Source organism: Thermobia domestica, chromosome 10, assembly GCF_964235325.1.
Source record: "Thermobia domestica chromosome 10, izTheDome1.hap1.1, whole genome shotgun sequence".
Lineage (NCBI taxonomy): Eukaryota > Metazoa > Arthropoda > Insecta > Zygentoma > Lepismatidae > Thermobia > Thermobia domestica.
In genome coordinates, this window is record NC_137463.1 from 112,362,509 (window position 1) to 112,381,153 (window position 18,645).

At 34.8% G+C, this 18,645-nt stretch overlaps 1 protein-coding gene across 2 annotated transcripts in view; it reads right to left on the minus strand.

Annotated features, from left to right (window-relative positions):
• The window catches only part of LOC145662661 (uncharacterized), a 120,966-nt gene extending 104,881 nt beyond the window's left edge, over window positions 1-16,085 (minus strand). The window contains exons 1-2 of one of the 2 annotated variants that reach the window (XM_081728460.1): window positions 15,766-16,085; window positions 8,193-8,286 (exon numbers count right to left, since the gene is read on the minus strand). In XM_081728460.1, the coding sequence (XP_081584586.1) occupies window positions 8,193-8,286; window positions 15,766-15,804 (133 nt within the window). In that variant the 5' untranslated portion in view covers window positions 15,805-16,085. Of the gene's footprint in view, window positions 1-8,192; window positions 8,290-15,765 lie in introns of both variants that reach the window. The other variant, XM_081728459.1, reaches the window with a different exon arrangement.
• Between the last annotated feature and the right edge of the window lie 2,560 nt (window positions 16,086-18,645).

Sequence of the window (18,645 nt, forward strand, 5' to 3'; positions counted from 1 at the left end):
ACAATAGAGCGAGTGACACTTCCCACAGAAAAAGAAGGGATTGTTACTGCAGATATACCAAAACTCTATAAAGAACAAATTGAAAACCGTTGCCAATATTTCACGAATAAAAAAGAATCCAACTATCTATTCCTGTAATATTCCACGCAGACACAAGTTTACACAACTCTATTTAACAATGGTACAGTTTACCTCAAATTATAAATCAGACGAACAAAAGCATAAGAAATGAGAATAAGAAAAAAAACACGGATTATTGAAAATCATTTGAGAACAGTAACACAGATAAACGACAATCAACTGCCTGGCTCCAGGAAACCGAACTCTTTCCTGAAATTATAGGACTTATGATGGGCATCCAGAACCGAGTAATACCAACCCGAAACTACTGTAAATACATTTTGAAGCAAGGAGTACCGGATGAAAAATGCAGAAAATGTGGAGACACATAGAAACAATGGGACACAGCCTAGCCTCATTTCGTGTAATAGCTCGCACAGACTATCTAAAAGACACAATAATATTGCAAAAAGCGTTCATCAGTTTGGCACATAACATAGAATTAATAACTCAAACTAAGCTACATTACAAACATCTGCCAAATCCAGTACTGGAAAAAAAATAAACACAAACTCTACTAGGATCGAGAAATCAGAACAGACCCGACATCACTTTCATCGATAAAATAGACCAAGAAGCAAATTTCATAGATCTAGCAGTACCATTAAATCATAACATACGTACAACATTCATTACGAACATAGACAAATTTAAACATTTGGAAAACGAAATCAAAAAGTTATGGAAATGTCAGAAAGTTTCAGTAAGGCCAATCATTATCTCTGCTACAGCAATTGTACCTAAAAGTAACTTCAACAGATATAGATGTTCACTATTTCTACTTAATGAAAAACGAAATAATTACGCAAAACATTTTTTAACAAAATTATCAAAAATGAGCATGAAATATTATTTAGATGCTCGAGTTCAAAATTTTATCAAGTAAAGTAAAGGAAAAACTGTGTGATAGTGACAGTGCTTTTCCCTTATAAGTATATTGATAATCGAGAAAATTTCTACAAAGCACACGTGAGATCAGTTTGTATTTCCAAACAGTTTCAATACTTTAATTTTATTGTTGTCAACCTGAAAAATCCTGCTTGATAGATGAAAGCTTTCGAGAATTGAACAATAACTTTAAAGGCTTCTTCCGCTAGTCTTGGGTAAAGAGTTATGAAACCCACCCTAAATTCTTCCAGACGTTGACGGAAACAGGTCTTTGACACTTGAATCGCACTTCAATTATTATTCCCTGTTTTTATGTGGAAATGCATCTCATCTACTGAATGGTGAAAGATGTTCCTGCTAATTTGCAGTTGCAGTCTTCTGCACATAAGAAATTAATTTATTTCAAGAAAATAGTTCAGAAGTTCGAGGTAGAAGAATTTAAACAGTATTCCCATTGTAGAATCTTTGTCACGAAAGCTCTTGTCAATCATACGAAGATACAAAGTAGTATGTTCATTTCTACCTTGGATTTTGAGACTGAAAATTATTTAAAATGTCAAAAAAGGCAGTAAAATACGTACGAAAGAGAAAATATAAGTAAATCATTAGTTAAATAAATATAAAGTTAGCGGAAATATTTCCACATGTGACTTAAGCTCGTGCAGCATACTTAATATACAGTATTACCTTTCGACAACTAAAGAACGCCGGTACGGACTAGTAAAGTTTTATATTCTGCACTATTATTTTTATTATTGTTCTTATTCGTATGAATAATAATAATAATAATAATAATAATAATAATAATAATATCAGAAGTTACAAGAAGTACCAACCAGCAACAAGCTTTACCTGCTGGGAGTAATATAACGATTAGAAAACTACCGAAAAGGCAAATGAAAACAACGTATTAAATGGTCCAGAGATATGAATAATAGTGGACTACAAGAAACACATTCAGCAGCTATTGCTTGTACACTACAAAAAGTATCCACAAAAGTTAGCAAGGAAAATCTAGTAGGCAGAAAGTGAGCAATCACCACCAACAACTTACAGAAGTGAAAATAAACCTAATTCGAAAGGAAATCATTAGCAAAAATGATGACAAACTAAATGGTCCACTTGACGTAAGTTTAGCGACATCTGAGAACCGAGAACAGAAGACACAGTTTCAAAGTACGACGAAACAGTAGGAACGGAAACGTGAAACACCAAATTTATGATGGATATTCAAGCAGAATTCTGTGCTCCTTACAGGGATGTATGCATATGGAGGGTATTGGGAAACAACAAGGAATGTCCATGTTTGTCCTTTAATGTGTGCTTTGCTCTTTCCATTGATGACTGTTGATACTATTTGACTGTATATTCCATGCTTGCGTAGATGTAGAAATGTGCAAGGAAAGGAACAAAAGATTTGACTAACCCCTATTCATTTTGTACGAAGTTTTCATAATTAAAACGTCGTTTTCTCGAAAATACAGTTTTGTGAAATATCTTTTTTCACTTACCCTTCATATGGATGCGAATGAGAGACTTCCACTACAGAAACCAAAATACATTAACGAGAGATTCAATAAAGATATTCATTCAGATTATACCAAACTATATCATTGAATGTGTAGATCTTGAACAACTTACCATATTTCCTATTGTGCAGCAGCTACAGTTACGAACACAATCCAGATAAAAGAATGAAATACATAAAAATCCGAGAAGCCAGCTAGCACAATACAAGAAAAGAAACTCAAGGAGATAGGATACACAAGTGGCAAACTCAGATTTGAAAACGAATAAATTAATTAAAAACAGAAATTGGCCAGCTCATACAATATAAAAAGCAAAACGAATCAATGAATCTGAAGAAAACAGTTGAATCCATAAAGTTGGAAGTAGGGAGCGTAACTAATTCCACCATCACTGAAGTGCTGGATAGACTCACAGAACAGCTAGCTGTTCACTCAGAAAAGTACCACAGATACAAGAAAACTATTGCTCAAAAGAAACAGAATGACTTTCAAGAAACCACAAAACAGTTCTCGGAACAAGAAAACTCATTAAATACTCGTACAATTGACAACAATCAATGAAATCACGAGTTATTGGCCCTAGGTTGGGAAGAAATTCGAAAGCATGAAGTCAAAAGCAATACTCCTAAAGAAAAAAAACAATGAAATTTCAACCCATTAAAGAAGTAGAACAATTTTACATAATATAAACACACCTGAAAGAAGCCATTGAAAGAAACAGCGAATTTTCAGTCTCCAGGTTTTGATTATATTCAAAACTTCAGGTACAAGCATCGCTATGTGTTATAACCATATTCTTCAAAATATAGAGAATATTACTAGCTTTCTAACACCCAGAAACACATTTCTCTTAGCAAAAAATAGAAATATTAAAATCGCTGCAAATTAAAGGTACATCAAATGCCTTCTTACAATGTACAAATACATGGCACCAATACTGACTAAAAATACTTTCATCTGCAAAGGATTAGAATTATGACAGAAGAACAGAAAGCATGCTACAAGACCAGAAAGGGATGTAAGGATTACATCGTAAATTCCAGAAAAGGAAATTAGCTGTAGCATTTATAGACTAACAAAACGCCATCGATTCAATTCCACACTCACATCCAATTGAGTACTACAAGTGTATAAAATACATTCTACAATAAGTAAATATTGAAAGCAATATGAAACAATGGTCCACAAAACTTCCAGTGAAAAAAAAGACAGGATAGTATACCGGAAAATAATGTTAAACTGAGGCATATACCAAGGTGATTGTGTCAATGTGCCTTATGGTTGTGCTCCCTCAATTCTCTCAGTACATCATTAGCTTTGATTGATTGATGTTTAATGGGTATACCAGTATTTTTCTCTGCAAGGATCAACACGACTGCCATAAATAACAAGTTTAAAACCAACATTTCAAAACAAAAAAAAAGCACTGCTGGAAAAGAGAAGTACTAATCTAAAAGAAACCATAAAATAATAAATATATGAGAATAAGAAATATGCAACAATAACAATGAAAATATATTAATAACAGTAAATTGTAATAATTGTGACAATAAAAAATATATAACTAGAACAATAATAAAGAAAGTAAAGTAACACCAGAAAACAACTTTAGAATGAACCTTTACGCATGTGCCAAGAACAACCCACTTAGTATCTATGAGGTTGTCTTCCACCATATAAGATTTCGAAGGAAACTCAAGATGCTTACTCATACGAACATTTGAATATTTTGTTCTTTTCGGTAAAAGGACTATGTTATAGAGTAAACTTATATACTGGTTAAATTTTATTCCGGCCATGTAAGGTAAGCGGAGATGAGCTGAAGCTAGCCGAAGACTAAGACTAACAAAAACACTTGAAGGTTTGGGGGCTTCGCTAATCAATGCGACTGGGGTCTGATTTTCTAGACTTTTGTTGGGAACAAGATCAGTTTGAATTGCCACAAATTTACAACAGGCAGCTGCAACAATAGCAAAGAGCACAGAAAATTAGAAAAATATGCTTTCTTATCAACGGCGCTTAGCAGAGTTAGCAGAGATCTCAACAACTCTTAGCTCTCGTATACCTTCTCACGTTGCGAGGCTGGACAGTCTTGGGACCAAATAAAATGCTCGCTCTTGCAGTTGGCACAAAAGGTATTGGTCAATGTACAGCGTTCTGCAGAATGACTACCCTGGCCACAATTCACACAAAGAGCAGCACTCGTAATATATAAATAGTGATGTGCCCGAAGTGTTGAGATTTAAAACAGCGCAGGGGATTGCGAATATAGGAACCGACAACAAATCGGTAATATCTAACCTATAAGTAGTTCGAAAGTGTAGGAAAACTGGACATAAAAATTAGGGATTGAGTAGCAATGAGTTTATTTGACTTCTTACTTTGGAGGTGGTCTGCCTCTACAACATGTTAATAAGATAGCTCCAATTTAATCTACTCGGTTGTATTTAGGAGATCCTACCATGATATCACAATTCTATAGACCTTCAAGAAACGATGTTTTTTTTTTTTACCGACACGTTTACTAGCCGTTTACTAGCCGTTTACTAGCCCTTTCTACCAGTAAAGTGCCGTTACGTAATTTCTTGATATTTTTAACCTGTACGGGGTTATAAGTAATACATTTACCAATGAAGAAAGTGGACAAGCTCTTAATAGCAATCGGACTGTTAGCTTCAGCATTGGAACTATCAGCATAAAATTATATCTTTAACTAAAAGTTACAGGCGTCGCTATATTCGTCGTTTTTGCAATATCTACGACTTGAGAGTGTGCGTGTCTCTTGTTACAACACAATGAAACGCATATTGCAAAAAAAATTCTAATCAAGAATTAAGGCAATACTTAAAACCAGTTTGCAAATTCGAAGAAATTCAAAACCATCAACACATTTGGAGTACCCCTGATTACACATTTTTTTTGCTCAATCTATTAGACTCAAACTCATTTAGATAATTTAACAGGAATAATCCGGATATTAATGACAGAATTCAGAGTGAAACACCTCAAAAGCTACAATAGAGCGAGTGACACTTCCCACAGAAAAAGAAGGGATTGTTACTAAGCTACATTACAAACATCTGCCAAATCCAGTACTGGAAAACAATAAACACAAACTCTACTAGGATCGAGAAATCAGAACAGACCCGACATCACTTTCATCAATAAAATAGACCAAGAAGCAAATTTCATAGATGTAGCAGTACCATTAAATCATAACATACGTACAACATTCATTACGAGCATAGGCAAATTTAAACATTTGGAAAACGAAATCAAAAAGTTATGGTAATGTCAGAAAGTTTCAGTAAGGCCAATCATTATCTCTGCTACAGCAATTGTGCCTAAAAGTAATGTGCCTAACGTAATGCAAAACATCTTCTAACAAAACTACGAAAATCAATAATACTTGACACCAATCACATGATTAGGAAATTCTTCGGAAAAGAACTCTTCAAATAATCGGCAGTTTCCAGATTTGGCCGGCAGATTATAAAGCCGAAACCGGTGTGAACCGAGTTACAGAAGCAATAATAATAACAATACTGCACTAAAATGGTATGCAGAAATCTTGCTAGGAACAAATACAAACTCCTAAGTGTAGGATATTATAATTTTTATTATTACTTTTATTATTATTGGAGATTTGAAAATTCAAAGCTGTATCTGAAGTCGCAGACTGGATCAGCCAAAAACCACGTATAACCAACGAGTAGAAAGATTGGGGAAGGGGATGTGAAATATGCAAGTTCTATGTAGGAGGCGCCAGGTAAACAAGGTTGTGAACTACTGAATTTGGTGAATGTACAAGCACTCAATTGGGCGCCTACTTTCCACTTAATGTGTCGATATAGTGTTATGTAGGTATCTGCTTGAAAGTGCAGGGAGGTGTCATTTTGCTGAATAAAAATTGATGTTACTCAATAAACCATTAACCGAGGATAAATTTAATGTATCCAGCACTTCCAGTTAAGCCTAACTACCGACAAGACCTTTACTTATGGTTGTGCATACCCTGACTGGACGTCCCTTATATATATCCATCACTGGCTGTCCAGTTTCAAACAAATAGTGTAAGTGAGCAATGCTTAGACTTGTTGGAGGTCTGTTCCATATTTCTGCCTTTATTTTTACAGATATTCGTGAAATACTATTTCAGAATTTTTATTCGCTGCTTGAATGACAGCTGTATTTGCAATATCGTTGAATATTCTCAGCTGATTGCATCTGATCAAATCGGTAAAGATTAATGCAATCTCTTGCCGTTGTTGAACTAAATCATTACAATGGGAAATTTTAGTCCATAAGAATTTAGTAAATTTAATGATGAACACGTTTCTAAGTGTATCTTCAGTTTTCTGAATAGCTCTATTCATCATCAGTGGAAAGTTTGGTTAGTAATTGATGTTTTATACTTGTGTATGGTTTGTTTTCAGTGAGGGTCCTGTCCAATAACGAAGCTATACTAATATGAACTTATGGTTTTTAGATATCTGAGGCAAGGTAATAAAAATCTAAAATACCAAAATACTACACTATCTCAGATCGGTTTTTGTTTCGCCGATACGGCAATATCCTATAGGTGATAGTCCTATTAATGAAACAATCTGTAGTTGAAAACACACCAAATGTATGGATTAGCAACAGTCATTTAATGAGTGTAATACTGCTTTTGGGAATGCTGCATTAGGGCAAATTTTGGACTGTATGTGGAGCAGTAGAACGGCAGTGTGCAATGAACAGAACAGACTATGATAGTGCAGTGGTCAATCAAAGTTATGACAAATTGATCGTTTAAAGTAAAATCATAATAAAATGCCGCTTATCAGAAAACAAATGCTCGAGCGATCACTGCAGTTGGGCTGAATGTCAAAAGTCTTAAACGTTTGGTTGTAACACACTTATTTTTATACAAATTACTACTTTCTTTTGTTTCTCTTACCACAAACAAAAGTTTAAGTCATATTCAAAATAGTTGATGTCCAATCTTTATACTTTCATTGACAATAGCCCACTAATGGTACATTTCCTTAAGGAGAGTGTATAATCGTTTTAAAGGTCTTACTAAGTAGTACTATTAAAGTATATATGACAAAAAGTTACCCATTATGCTTTTTTTAAATGGTATGCCTATTTTTGTACTCTTCCCATGGACAAAAATGTTAGGTAGAAATTCAGATTCACTGCCTTTGTTAGACCGTTACTCAAACTAATATGGATTATCGTATTAACTCACATAATATTTTATTATATATAAATTTCATTGGATTATCTACCGGGAATATGACTTACGAGAAATGTGCCTTATGGAAAGATGATTGTTGAGAGAAAGTTTGTGTCTTAAAAGGGGTTCTCTGGGTCTTTGATTTCCAGATAGTTGACGTGATATTGCTAACTACACACACTGTAATCGGAGATCCAACTCAGGAAGTTTCTTCATATATAGTGCAAGTACATTAGACTACTTTTCTTCGTGCATAAACTTTTTTCTATAATATTTCCGTAACTATCATCGATAACAAATGCAAGTAAATTAATAAAAACCTAAGGATCATGAGGTTTTGCAATACTAAAGAAAAAAGATTGCAAATTATTCTGTAATATAAGTGATTGTCTCTGAAACAATTAAATGCATAGATTCAGTATTCTACTCACGCATTGAATATCCAACTTGTAAAAGTCCCACAAGGAATAGCATACAAATCTGGATATTTATCATTTTCAACTCCTTTTCTTGAGTGGTTGAAGGCTGCTGGAATTTTTATGAGACATTATTATTAATCTTAAATTAATTACAAAACTTATTGTTATATGTTCTAATCATTGTTAAAATATTAAGCATAAAATATGTAATACTAATAATAGAACAACATAGTTTACAGATATTCCATTTCTGATTCTTTACGTGTATGGTACCAAAAAATATGCATGTAAAACATTCCAAATACTCTTTAAATCAATGCAATCAGAAATTTTTGCATTATTTATTACATTGGTGTGCAAGCCTTAATAATGAGTACGGCGGCGAAAATAAATGAAGGGCCGCCAGCATGTTAATTAATTTTATAACTCGTTCACACAGAGCAAAGAGTTTCATCATGTAACTTCAGTTTGGTCGTAGCGCCAAATGGGTTCGTTCCCCCAACACGAATCAGTTGAATGAAGGGGAAGCGACATTGCATTAATATATATAAGTTTTAGAATTAACCATATAATTATATGTTTTAGTTAGGTGTCAATTGGGTCAATAACCTCCGATAATTGTTTACATTAGAAAGAAATAAGCACAAGCAGCTACAATCTTGAAACGTGTTATTTGACAACTCCAAAACTTAAGAAGTGGTCCTATGTACCGCAACAAATTATAAAGGAGCTTTAAGGAAAACGAATTCCTGTACACTATCATAGACATAATCAAGGTTAATAACGCCTCCCACGTGGTACAACGCATTGCTTACATTTATATTTTGGTATTTCTTTTACCCATAGGCGATAATAATGAAGACCATAGAAATGTAAAGAAATGTATATTACGTGATTTCATTTTGACAATTCTCAAATTTAAGCAGAATTTCCTAAGTACTCCTCCCAAAGTTTAAGAAGAACCAATCACTATACGAATGTCATGAAACCTTATATAAGATAATAAAATCCCATTGTAAGTCAATAACTAACCACCTGACCATACTAATATTTGGCAATGATTTACCCAGAGAATGGGATAAACTGAATCGCCAAATTTTCTACAATGATACATATTCATATCCTAAGAATAATTACTAGTTATTAGTTTGACAATTCCCAAAACAATGGTGGAGAATGTAGGCCTAACCTTCCCAAATATACCTGTGTCTTATGAAATATAATAAACCCTGTATTCATTCATTTAATCATATAAGGTAATAATGCGGTATCAAAGATAAAATAGAGCAATAACCTTAGAAATTTTAATAGTTGGTCATTTTCATACCTATAAGAGGGAACAAAGGTAGACACCAAAATTTACAATGGGTCCTAGGGAACATTTACCGAATCTTATTATTGCGTAATTTCCAAATTTAAGAAATTTTCCTATGTGCCCAACAAAATTTTAAAAGGGAGCATTAAAGTATGCATGTACTATAAAGGAAATGAACTCCTGTACACACCCATATAAGTGTTAAATCTTTTTCGAAAGGAATAAATTGGGTCAATCACTTCTGAAATTTAAATTTTTGACAATTTTTTATCTTTGAAAGGGAAGGAGGTAAACCGCAAAAATTTATAATGATACTGGTTCGGGCTCTGCACTATTATACTAAATGTCAAAATTGACCAATTTTCAAACTTTAAGGGATGAGCCAATGTACCCCTCCTAAATTTTCAATGTAAATTTATCTTTAACAAAATACACTTCTGTACAAGTCCATATAACCATATAAGGTAATAAGACTTCATCAAAGGGAATGTATTTGTTCAATAACCGAGGACGTTGTTGTACTAATTTTTGACAATTTTTAACCGTAAGAGGAAACGAGATAAACCATCGCAATTTGTAGTGGCATATATTAAGACCATTTACTATCATACCGAATTTTTAAATTGGCAATTTCTAAAATTTGAAGGATGGGCAGATCTACCCCTCCCAAATTTCAAAGATGTGCACCAATGTACTTATGCGTTATAAAAGCGAGTGGATCCTGTGCACGTCCATATAATTATATAAAGTAATAACCGCATCAAAGGGAATCAATTAGATCAAACATCTCCGAAATTTGATTTTTCGTCAGTTTTAACCATAAATGGATGCGAGATGGACCACCCAAATTTATAGTGTTATTTATTAGGGTCCTATACTATTATACCAAAATCTTAGATTTGACAATTTCCAAAATTTAAGGGGTGGACCAATGTACACTTAACAATTTTTAAGAAGGGTGTATCAATATACTTACGTCTTGTAAAAGAGAATGGAACGTATACACGTCCATACAGCTATATAAGGTGACAAGACTATCAAAAGAATAAAATGGGTCAATAACCGAACACATAGTCGTACTACTTTTTGACCATTTTTTACCCATGAAAGGGAAGGAGATGGACCACCCAAATTTATAGTGATACATATTGGGATCGTGTGCTATTATACCGAATTTTGAAAAGGGTTAATTTTCAAAATTTAAAGGTTGTACCAAATTTATAAAAGGTGAACCGATGTTTCCATGTGTTATAAAAGAGGATGGACTGCTGTGTATAACCATATAAGGTAATAGGACCTCATCAAAGGGGATACATTGGGTCAAAAAACCAAACACGTGGTACAACGTACTGCTAACGTTTACAGTTTGGGCATTTTTTACCCATGAAAGGGAACGAGATTGACCACCAAAATATATAGTAATATATATTATGGTCCTATACTATTATAACAAATTTTTAAATTGGCAATTTGCAAAATTTAAACGGTGGGCCAAGATACCTTCTCCAAATTTTAAAGGTGCACCAATATATCGTCATGAAAGCGAATGGTCCCTTGTAGAACCAAACAGTGATGCTGGAGAGCGAAGATGAACACAAGATGTAACACAAACGATAGTCAAAGACGATAGTTTGTGGCGTCTTGTTGTGAATATAATAAGTGATACACATGGGGTGGGGTGGGAAATTGAACTGGGGTCCATCAGGTGAGACTGGATCACTGGAGGTGACTGGTTCGTGTCCATGCTGAGTCCACTTCGATGAGGCATCTGCTGGAGAACCACTGGAAACACCTTCTGGAAACTGGAACGTTGACTGCATGGGATGCTGCTGATGACAATTGAAGTATCAGGAATGCTGTGTTGACTGCTGTCTGCGGTTAAACTTGACTGAATGTCCATGTGATGAAGACATCTGTGATCTCTGGAGACGAGATCGTCCAGGAGGCTGAAGTCAGCTGAATGCCGCTGGTGACGACATGATGGCGTGGTGCCGTGTAGGATGAGGAGAGATGAGAGAGAGATTAGTGGTTTTCTTAACAGCTACTAATGCTAAATTGTCTGTTGAGATGGTGAAATGTCCTCCTATTAAGTATCTGTAAATTTTTACGGAGCGCAAAGAAAACAGCAAACAATTCTGCATAATATATAGGATATGCTTTTACTCTAGGTGGGAGAGTAGCACTAGCAAATTGAACAATAGACCAGTGTTTTTCATTCGGTAACTTTTGTAGGAGCGCAGCTGCACAGCCGACAGAACTAGCATCTGTGACTAACATGTGTTCAGCTGAGGGATTATAAATTTGTAATATTGGAGCAGATGTTACCATTTGTTTTAATTTCTCAAAAGTTTCAGTTAGTTCAGGAGTCCACTTTAAATTTTTGTCTTTCGATGCAGCAAATTTATGTGAAGGAGCAGCAACTATTGATAGTTTATTATAAAACATTCTATTGTATTGTAAAGCTGCTAAGAATGCTTTTAATTGTTTTGGGGTGCGGGGTTGTTCGAGGGAAGTTAAGGCTTTAACTTTGTCAGGGTCCTGTGAGATATGGCCCTGATCTACTATATAGCCTAAGAATTTAAATTTCTGAACACCAAATTGTGTTTTATTGAGACTAAATAAAAGACCAAATTTCTCGGCTGTTTGTAAGGCTTTTTCTAGAACTCTAAGCATACCTTCAAATGTACTATTGAAAAATATTAAGTCATCTACATACGAAAGAAATTCCTTGGGGGAAAATTCTCGAAACATATCTTTGACAATTCTATGTAGAATTAGTGTGGATGTACGAAAACCTTGGGGTAGCGTATTCATTTTAAAAAGACTATGTGGAAATCCTAATTGATGAACACTGAAGCTAGTTAATTCTTGATCTGCTTCATCTAATTTTATCTGATTGGTGTGCTAATTGGTCTAATATATCTTGGACACCTGGAGATAGTTCACTTACAGGTTTGGAACGAGGCGAAAGTTCTCTAAGATCTAGAACTAATCGGACTTGGTTCGAGTCCCGTTTGGGAATAGCAATGAGATTGTTTCTGTAAAAGCTATCCGATTTTGAGATTATACCATTATCAATCATCTCTTGTATTTTTTCTTTGACTCTAGCACGCAGTCTAAACGGTATTGTGTAGGTGGGAACCGTCCATGGTTCTCTATCAACCACATTGAGTGTAGCTGAATAACAATCTATTATCTGAAAATCTTTGTTGTGCCAAGAAAAACATGTAGGGTGTCGTTTCAATACTGCAAGCAATCTGTCTTTCTGTTCCTGTGTTAAATCTGGGTTGATATTAAATTTACTGTAATCAATATAAGGTTTAATTTTTTCTAGGCGTTTGGCAACCCTATCTCGTGTTTGCTCATAAATTTTACGGATAAGACACATATGAGCAGTTTGTGTATCTTTTGGTAACAAAGCGCCCTGAGCAATGTGAGTACCTTTCTGCAAATAACGTTTAGAATTTCCGGGATTCACTATTGGTAAATACATATTATTTGAGTTTACTGCAGTTTGCATGAAAACACATCCTTGCATATTCTTTATTATAGGATTTTGAATGACAAATTCCGTGTTGGAAACTGGAGTGTCAAGAATGAGGGGTACATATCTTATTGAATTAGGGGGTATCGTCGTGCCTTGTCGAACATAGAAGTTAAATCTACAATTTCTACTGACTTTAGCTGACAATGAAGTTTCTTTATCACTTTCCCGGGGAAATCTATGTGTGTCCCCATAATGGGTAAGAGTGATCGTGTTAGCTTGGTACGAAATGTTAGCCTCATGATTAGTTAGGAATTTATTGGAAAGTAGAATGGGAATGTTGGCTATAGGTGAAATACGGAATAAAACCTGAAAAGTTTTACCAGATATAACTATGGGAATATAAGCTGCTTTTGTCAAGTGTAAAGGTGTCGAACTTATGCCATAAACTTTAGTAGCTAATTGAAATATCTTGCAATTTCGCGGTACCAAAGAGTAATGGATTAGTGACGTCATAGCACCTGTATCTAGTAAGAAGTTATATTGCTGGTCTAAAATGGAACCAGTTACATAAGGAAGTTGATTCTTGAATATCAAAGGCACTGTTACTTTAGTATTTGTTTGAGTAGGCGGAACGGTATGGTGAGGAACGGCATGTGATTCATATTGAGTACCAATTGTACGCTTAACATTTTCATAGTTGGTACTACTAGTAATAGAATGAATCTGTAACGGAGAAATGTTATTATGAAACCCTTGACTGGAATTCGACTTGAACGGCAAGTCAAATGAATGCTTAACTTGAAGAGTGTTTGCACTCTGAGAAGTTGTTTGCAAGTGTGTATTTGCAGATGGTATAAAGGATGAAGCTTCCGGATTTAATTTTGAATTTCCATGCAAGAAATTATTCGGCCTAAAATTCTGAGGTGAATATATTGGTATAGTTTGATTTAATTGCGGGGTTGGGGGGCACGGTGGCTCAGTGGTAGAGCGTTCACCTCTGGTGCTTGGGGTCCCGGGTTCGGTCCCAGCCCCCGCCAAGTGAACTTTGTGGTGGACAAACACCGTGCTCGTGGGTTTTCTCGGGGTACTCCCGTTTCCTCCCACTTTCTTCATTCCACCATTTCACTCATCTCTCATTATCACCGTCTCCTTTAGCCTAACCGGCATAACCGTGGGACGTAAAACTTTCAGATTTCATTTCATTTCATTTTAATTGCGGGGTTGGAAACCAAAAAGATGCAGGGTGCCCAGCCCCTATTGTTCCCCGTTTTTTGGCATTGGTGCATATTCTAAAGCTGGAAAGGACTGCCCAAATGGTGGCATGTTATACGGAAAACGGGGAACAGCATAATACTGTTGATAAAATCGTCTAGAATTTTGCTTGCCATTTGAAAACCTATTTTTCTTCTTATTATTACCTTGAGAAGAAGCTTGTCTAGTTTCACCGTTTTGTTTATTATTATACCTGTGAGGAGAAGCACGTCTAGATTTCTTTTGATACTGATTTTGCTTATTTTCCTCAAGTTGTTGTTTTGAAACAGTTGCAATGACCTGTGTTGCTTCATCTCGCGTGGCTAAACTTACTTGTAACGCCTCGAGCTGTTTTGAAATCTTGTTTAACTGTTCTTCGGACGAAAGAGAAGGGGAGGGAGTGGAGGTAGCAGAATCATGGAATTTTACATGTTTGTTTTCCTGCTCAGTTCTATATCTTAACAATGCATCAGAATTTTCTATTATTTGTGCTTTTGCTATTAATTGCGAAAAGTTATCAAATTGATGTTGAGCAAAGAGCGGTACAAAACGTGGTTGAAGGGATATGATCGTTTGCAGCAAAAACGATTTGAAAGGCATGGGGGGAGAAATGCGCTGAGACAGATCATACTTCTCATATAGAAACGGAAGGAGCTTCTCATCTTTGTTTTGTTGTCGTTTCTGAAATAAGAGTGTAGCCTCGAGGGAAGAAGAGGAGGGAGAAAACTGTTCCAAGAATTTGTCCTTCAATGCAGACCACGACAAACTTAAATACTGTTCATTTCTATTAAGCCAAAGTGCTGGAAACTGTGTCAACGAAAGTTTGAAGACCTGTTTCTGGGTGTCTTCATTCAATTTATGTAATAAGGAAAATCTTTCAAAATTCTGTATGAATGTTTCCGCGTCTTGACCGTCGGAATTTGAAAAGGTATCAATAAACGTAGGGAAAGTAACAGAAGGAGTATTGGACGATGTATTATTGTTGTGCTGTCTGCGAGCCATTTTGTAAATATTTCTTGCACTAAGTTTTTAAAGCCCAAAATAGAAATGTAAGCCAGAAACCATTAAGACATGCAGAGATATGTATACATGTAGTATTTCAATGCTCATGAAGAAGTATTTTCATAATGTAGGCCTCTTATTATTGGCATAGCAAATGCTAATACGCCTTTTGAATGATTAGTCTCTATTGTTCGCTAGGGAAAGTCATGTTTAATTTAAAAAATGAATTGGGTGTCAAAATTGCCTATCTATCGATTATGAACCTTGGTAGTATATGAAAGAAAAGAAATTCAATGTATATGTTTATTACAAGAGATTTCTATATCATCTATTACAAATGTGCAGACGTGATATTATCAAATATCAAATATTAAGTGAGCTCAAAGGTCTGCAAATATTACAATATTAATTCATTAACAAATGATGAATTTAGCTTTAAGAGCTGTTATACTTGAGGCCATAGCAGGAGACTGTCTGAAGAAATTACTTCTTCTAAGAGACTTGAATTATTCAAAAGGTAAATAACTTACACACAACGGAGGTCTCTCTCTCAGCTCGATGTTGACCATCTTCGTCGAAGCTTCAAAGACGGAGTAGCGAAGACAAAGAATGATGAAGATTGAAAGATAAATAGTTCCAAAATTTTAAGCTTTTATACTGGTCTGAGAGAGTGACAAACAACTTGTACGTAATCAGTCCTTGCAACTTATTTTCGTTGTGGGTTTTTCTTTGAAAGTTGTTTGTCTTATGACGTCTAACGTTATGTTCTTCCGTATAACACTGATAAAATGTTCTTAATTGTACACTTATATACAAAAGTTTCGTTTTTAATATTTCAATAATTAATTAAACATAACACAAACACGCCTTCAGTCACTTACGCTTGCCCGGCAATGCTGTCTGAATTTAATGATGGTAACGTAATTTAACCTATGAAACCATAAAACAGCCTCATCGGAATAGAATATCGTAAAAATGTAGGTGCAAAATGTGGCCCCCCAGAGCTAAGCAATAGCCAAAGTAGCAGGGTACTAATTTACAAATGATGAAAAGAATCCATTTTGTACAGTAATGTAGAATTATGTAGAAATAGAGATGAACTACTATTAATAAACCCTGAACCACGGTTAGTAATAGACGTCAGCCTGTCTCCTCTCTCTGACTCGAATTTCTGAAGAGGTACTCCGACTTGTCTTACATGTGAATTAACGCATGAACTTTCGAGAAATGGGCAGGAAGAAAGGTCGTGTGTGGCAATATTACATGCAAAATTATGAAGATAGGAAAGTATCTTGCAAATATTGTGAACATACATGTTTATGCGCAAATGTTGACAAAATGGTGGGACATGTGTTCTCTGAGAGTTACCCAATCTAATGTGTTTATAACATTTAAAAAATTAATATGTTTATAATATAAGTAGTAGAGTTAAGTTTAGAAAATCCACTTATATGTAAATTTAAACTGTTTAGCGGTTTAAAAGTATGTGGACTTACTATACTATTTTTGAAACATATTTACTTTCACAGAACATATTGTAAATAAATATCCATTTATGCGTACTCTCTAAATATAATAAAATATTAATAAAATGACATAACATCGTTCAGAATATACATTTTAAAATCTCCTCTACGGACAACAATAATAATATACTTTGATATAAAGACGAATTTCACTTTGAAATTATAATATAGTAACAGAATATAATTTTCTTTGTGATTATACATAAATTACCGGAAAATTTCCAATTTTTGGGAATCTTCCCGGGAATATTCATAGGGAATATTCCCGAAAAATGTATATCCGGGAATTTACCCATCACTAGATATACCTAACGGCTAGGGACAATTTTTCGCCTATAAGAAATCTCCCATAGCACATTCGTCAATTTCGGACCTTTTCCGTACTCAGGTCACTATAAGATACATTTGTGCAGAGTTTCACGTCTTATATCATTGGGAAGTACGAAATCAAATTGATGAGTGAGAGGACAAACCTATTTATGTTTGGCTTAGTACAGTTTCTCGCCCATAAACAATTCTCATACCCCATTAATCACATTTTGGACTTTTTCTGTACTCCAGTCATTATACGGTGCAGCTATACAAAGTTTCACGTCTATATTTCATTGGGAAATACCTAATCAATTTGATGAGTTAGTGAGTGAAACGATTTCTTGCTTGGCTAAGGACAGTTTTCTGCCTATAAAATTCTCATAGCAAATTTCTCACATTCCGGACTTTTTCCATTCTCATGTTATTATAGGGTACCTTTATGCAAAGTTCACGTATCTATAATATTGAGAAGTACCTAATGAATTTAATGGGTGAGTGAGTGAAATGATTTCTTGCTTAGCAAAGGACAGTTTTTTTTTTTTTTGCCTGTAAAAATGCCCATAGCACATTCCTCACATTTCTTACTTCTTTCATACTCAAGTCATTATAGGGTACCTTTATGCAAAGTTTCACGTCTCTATCTCGTTGGGAAGTACCTAATCAATTTGATGAGTGAGTGGGTGATACGATCTCTTGCTTAGCTCTGGACAGTTTTTTGCCTATCAAAAATTCCCATAGCATATTCCTCACATTTATGACCTTTTCGATACTCAAGTCATTATAGGGTACCTTTATGCAAAGTTTCACGTCTCTATCTCATTGGGAAGTACCTAATCAATTTGGTGAGTGAGTTATTGAGAATGAACACTGCATATTTTAGAGGTCCAGTACTCGAATATGGTTAAAGGTTGGAATGTGAGATTTGGCATATTAGTACATAACTCAGATATCTCCTTAAATTCTAAATTCAATTTTTCTACACTTAATAGATCGTTTTTACAAAGCCTCGAAATCGGCGATATTACCCAAAACTCTTGTTTATGTATAATATTCTTATGGCAGTGCAGGACAATTTTAATTTTCTTCGCGGAACTTGGTGCCATGCACTGCCGTGCATGTTGATAAGTGTTGCAACGAGCTCTATAAAATTATATAAATCAAGCCTTTCTTGAGAAGTATGAAAAGTAGTTATATCACACTGGGTGAAAGCAAATTTTAGTGCTGCCACTTTTAGTGCTGCAACTATAGAAACGAAGCTTATCTTTACTTACGATGATTATAGTTATGAGATAGAGAAGGTGTCATTGTAATAGTCAATAATTGGTCGCTGTGTCTCGAAACCCTGTTTTGTGACAGTTTCATCGAAGATGAGTTATATACTACAATATGAGCACAATCGTGTTACATTTTTCCTTACATGTGAAGTATTAGTAGCACTTTCGTAATACGGAAACAAAAATGACATTTGTTAATATTGTTAATTAGGAGAAAACAAGATTTTTGCTTCTTCTAGGGAGTTTCCAGTTCTGCGCACAGTGGATTTCCAAGTTGAAGCAGCGAAATTCATTGATC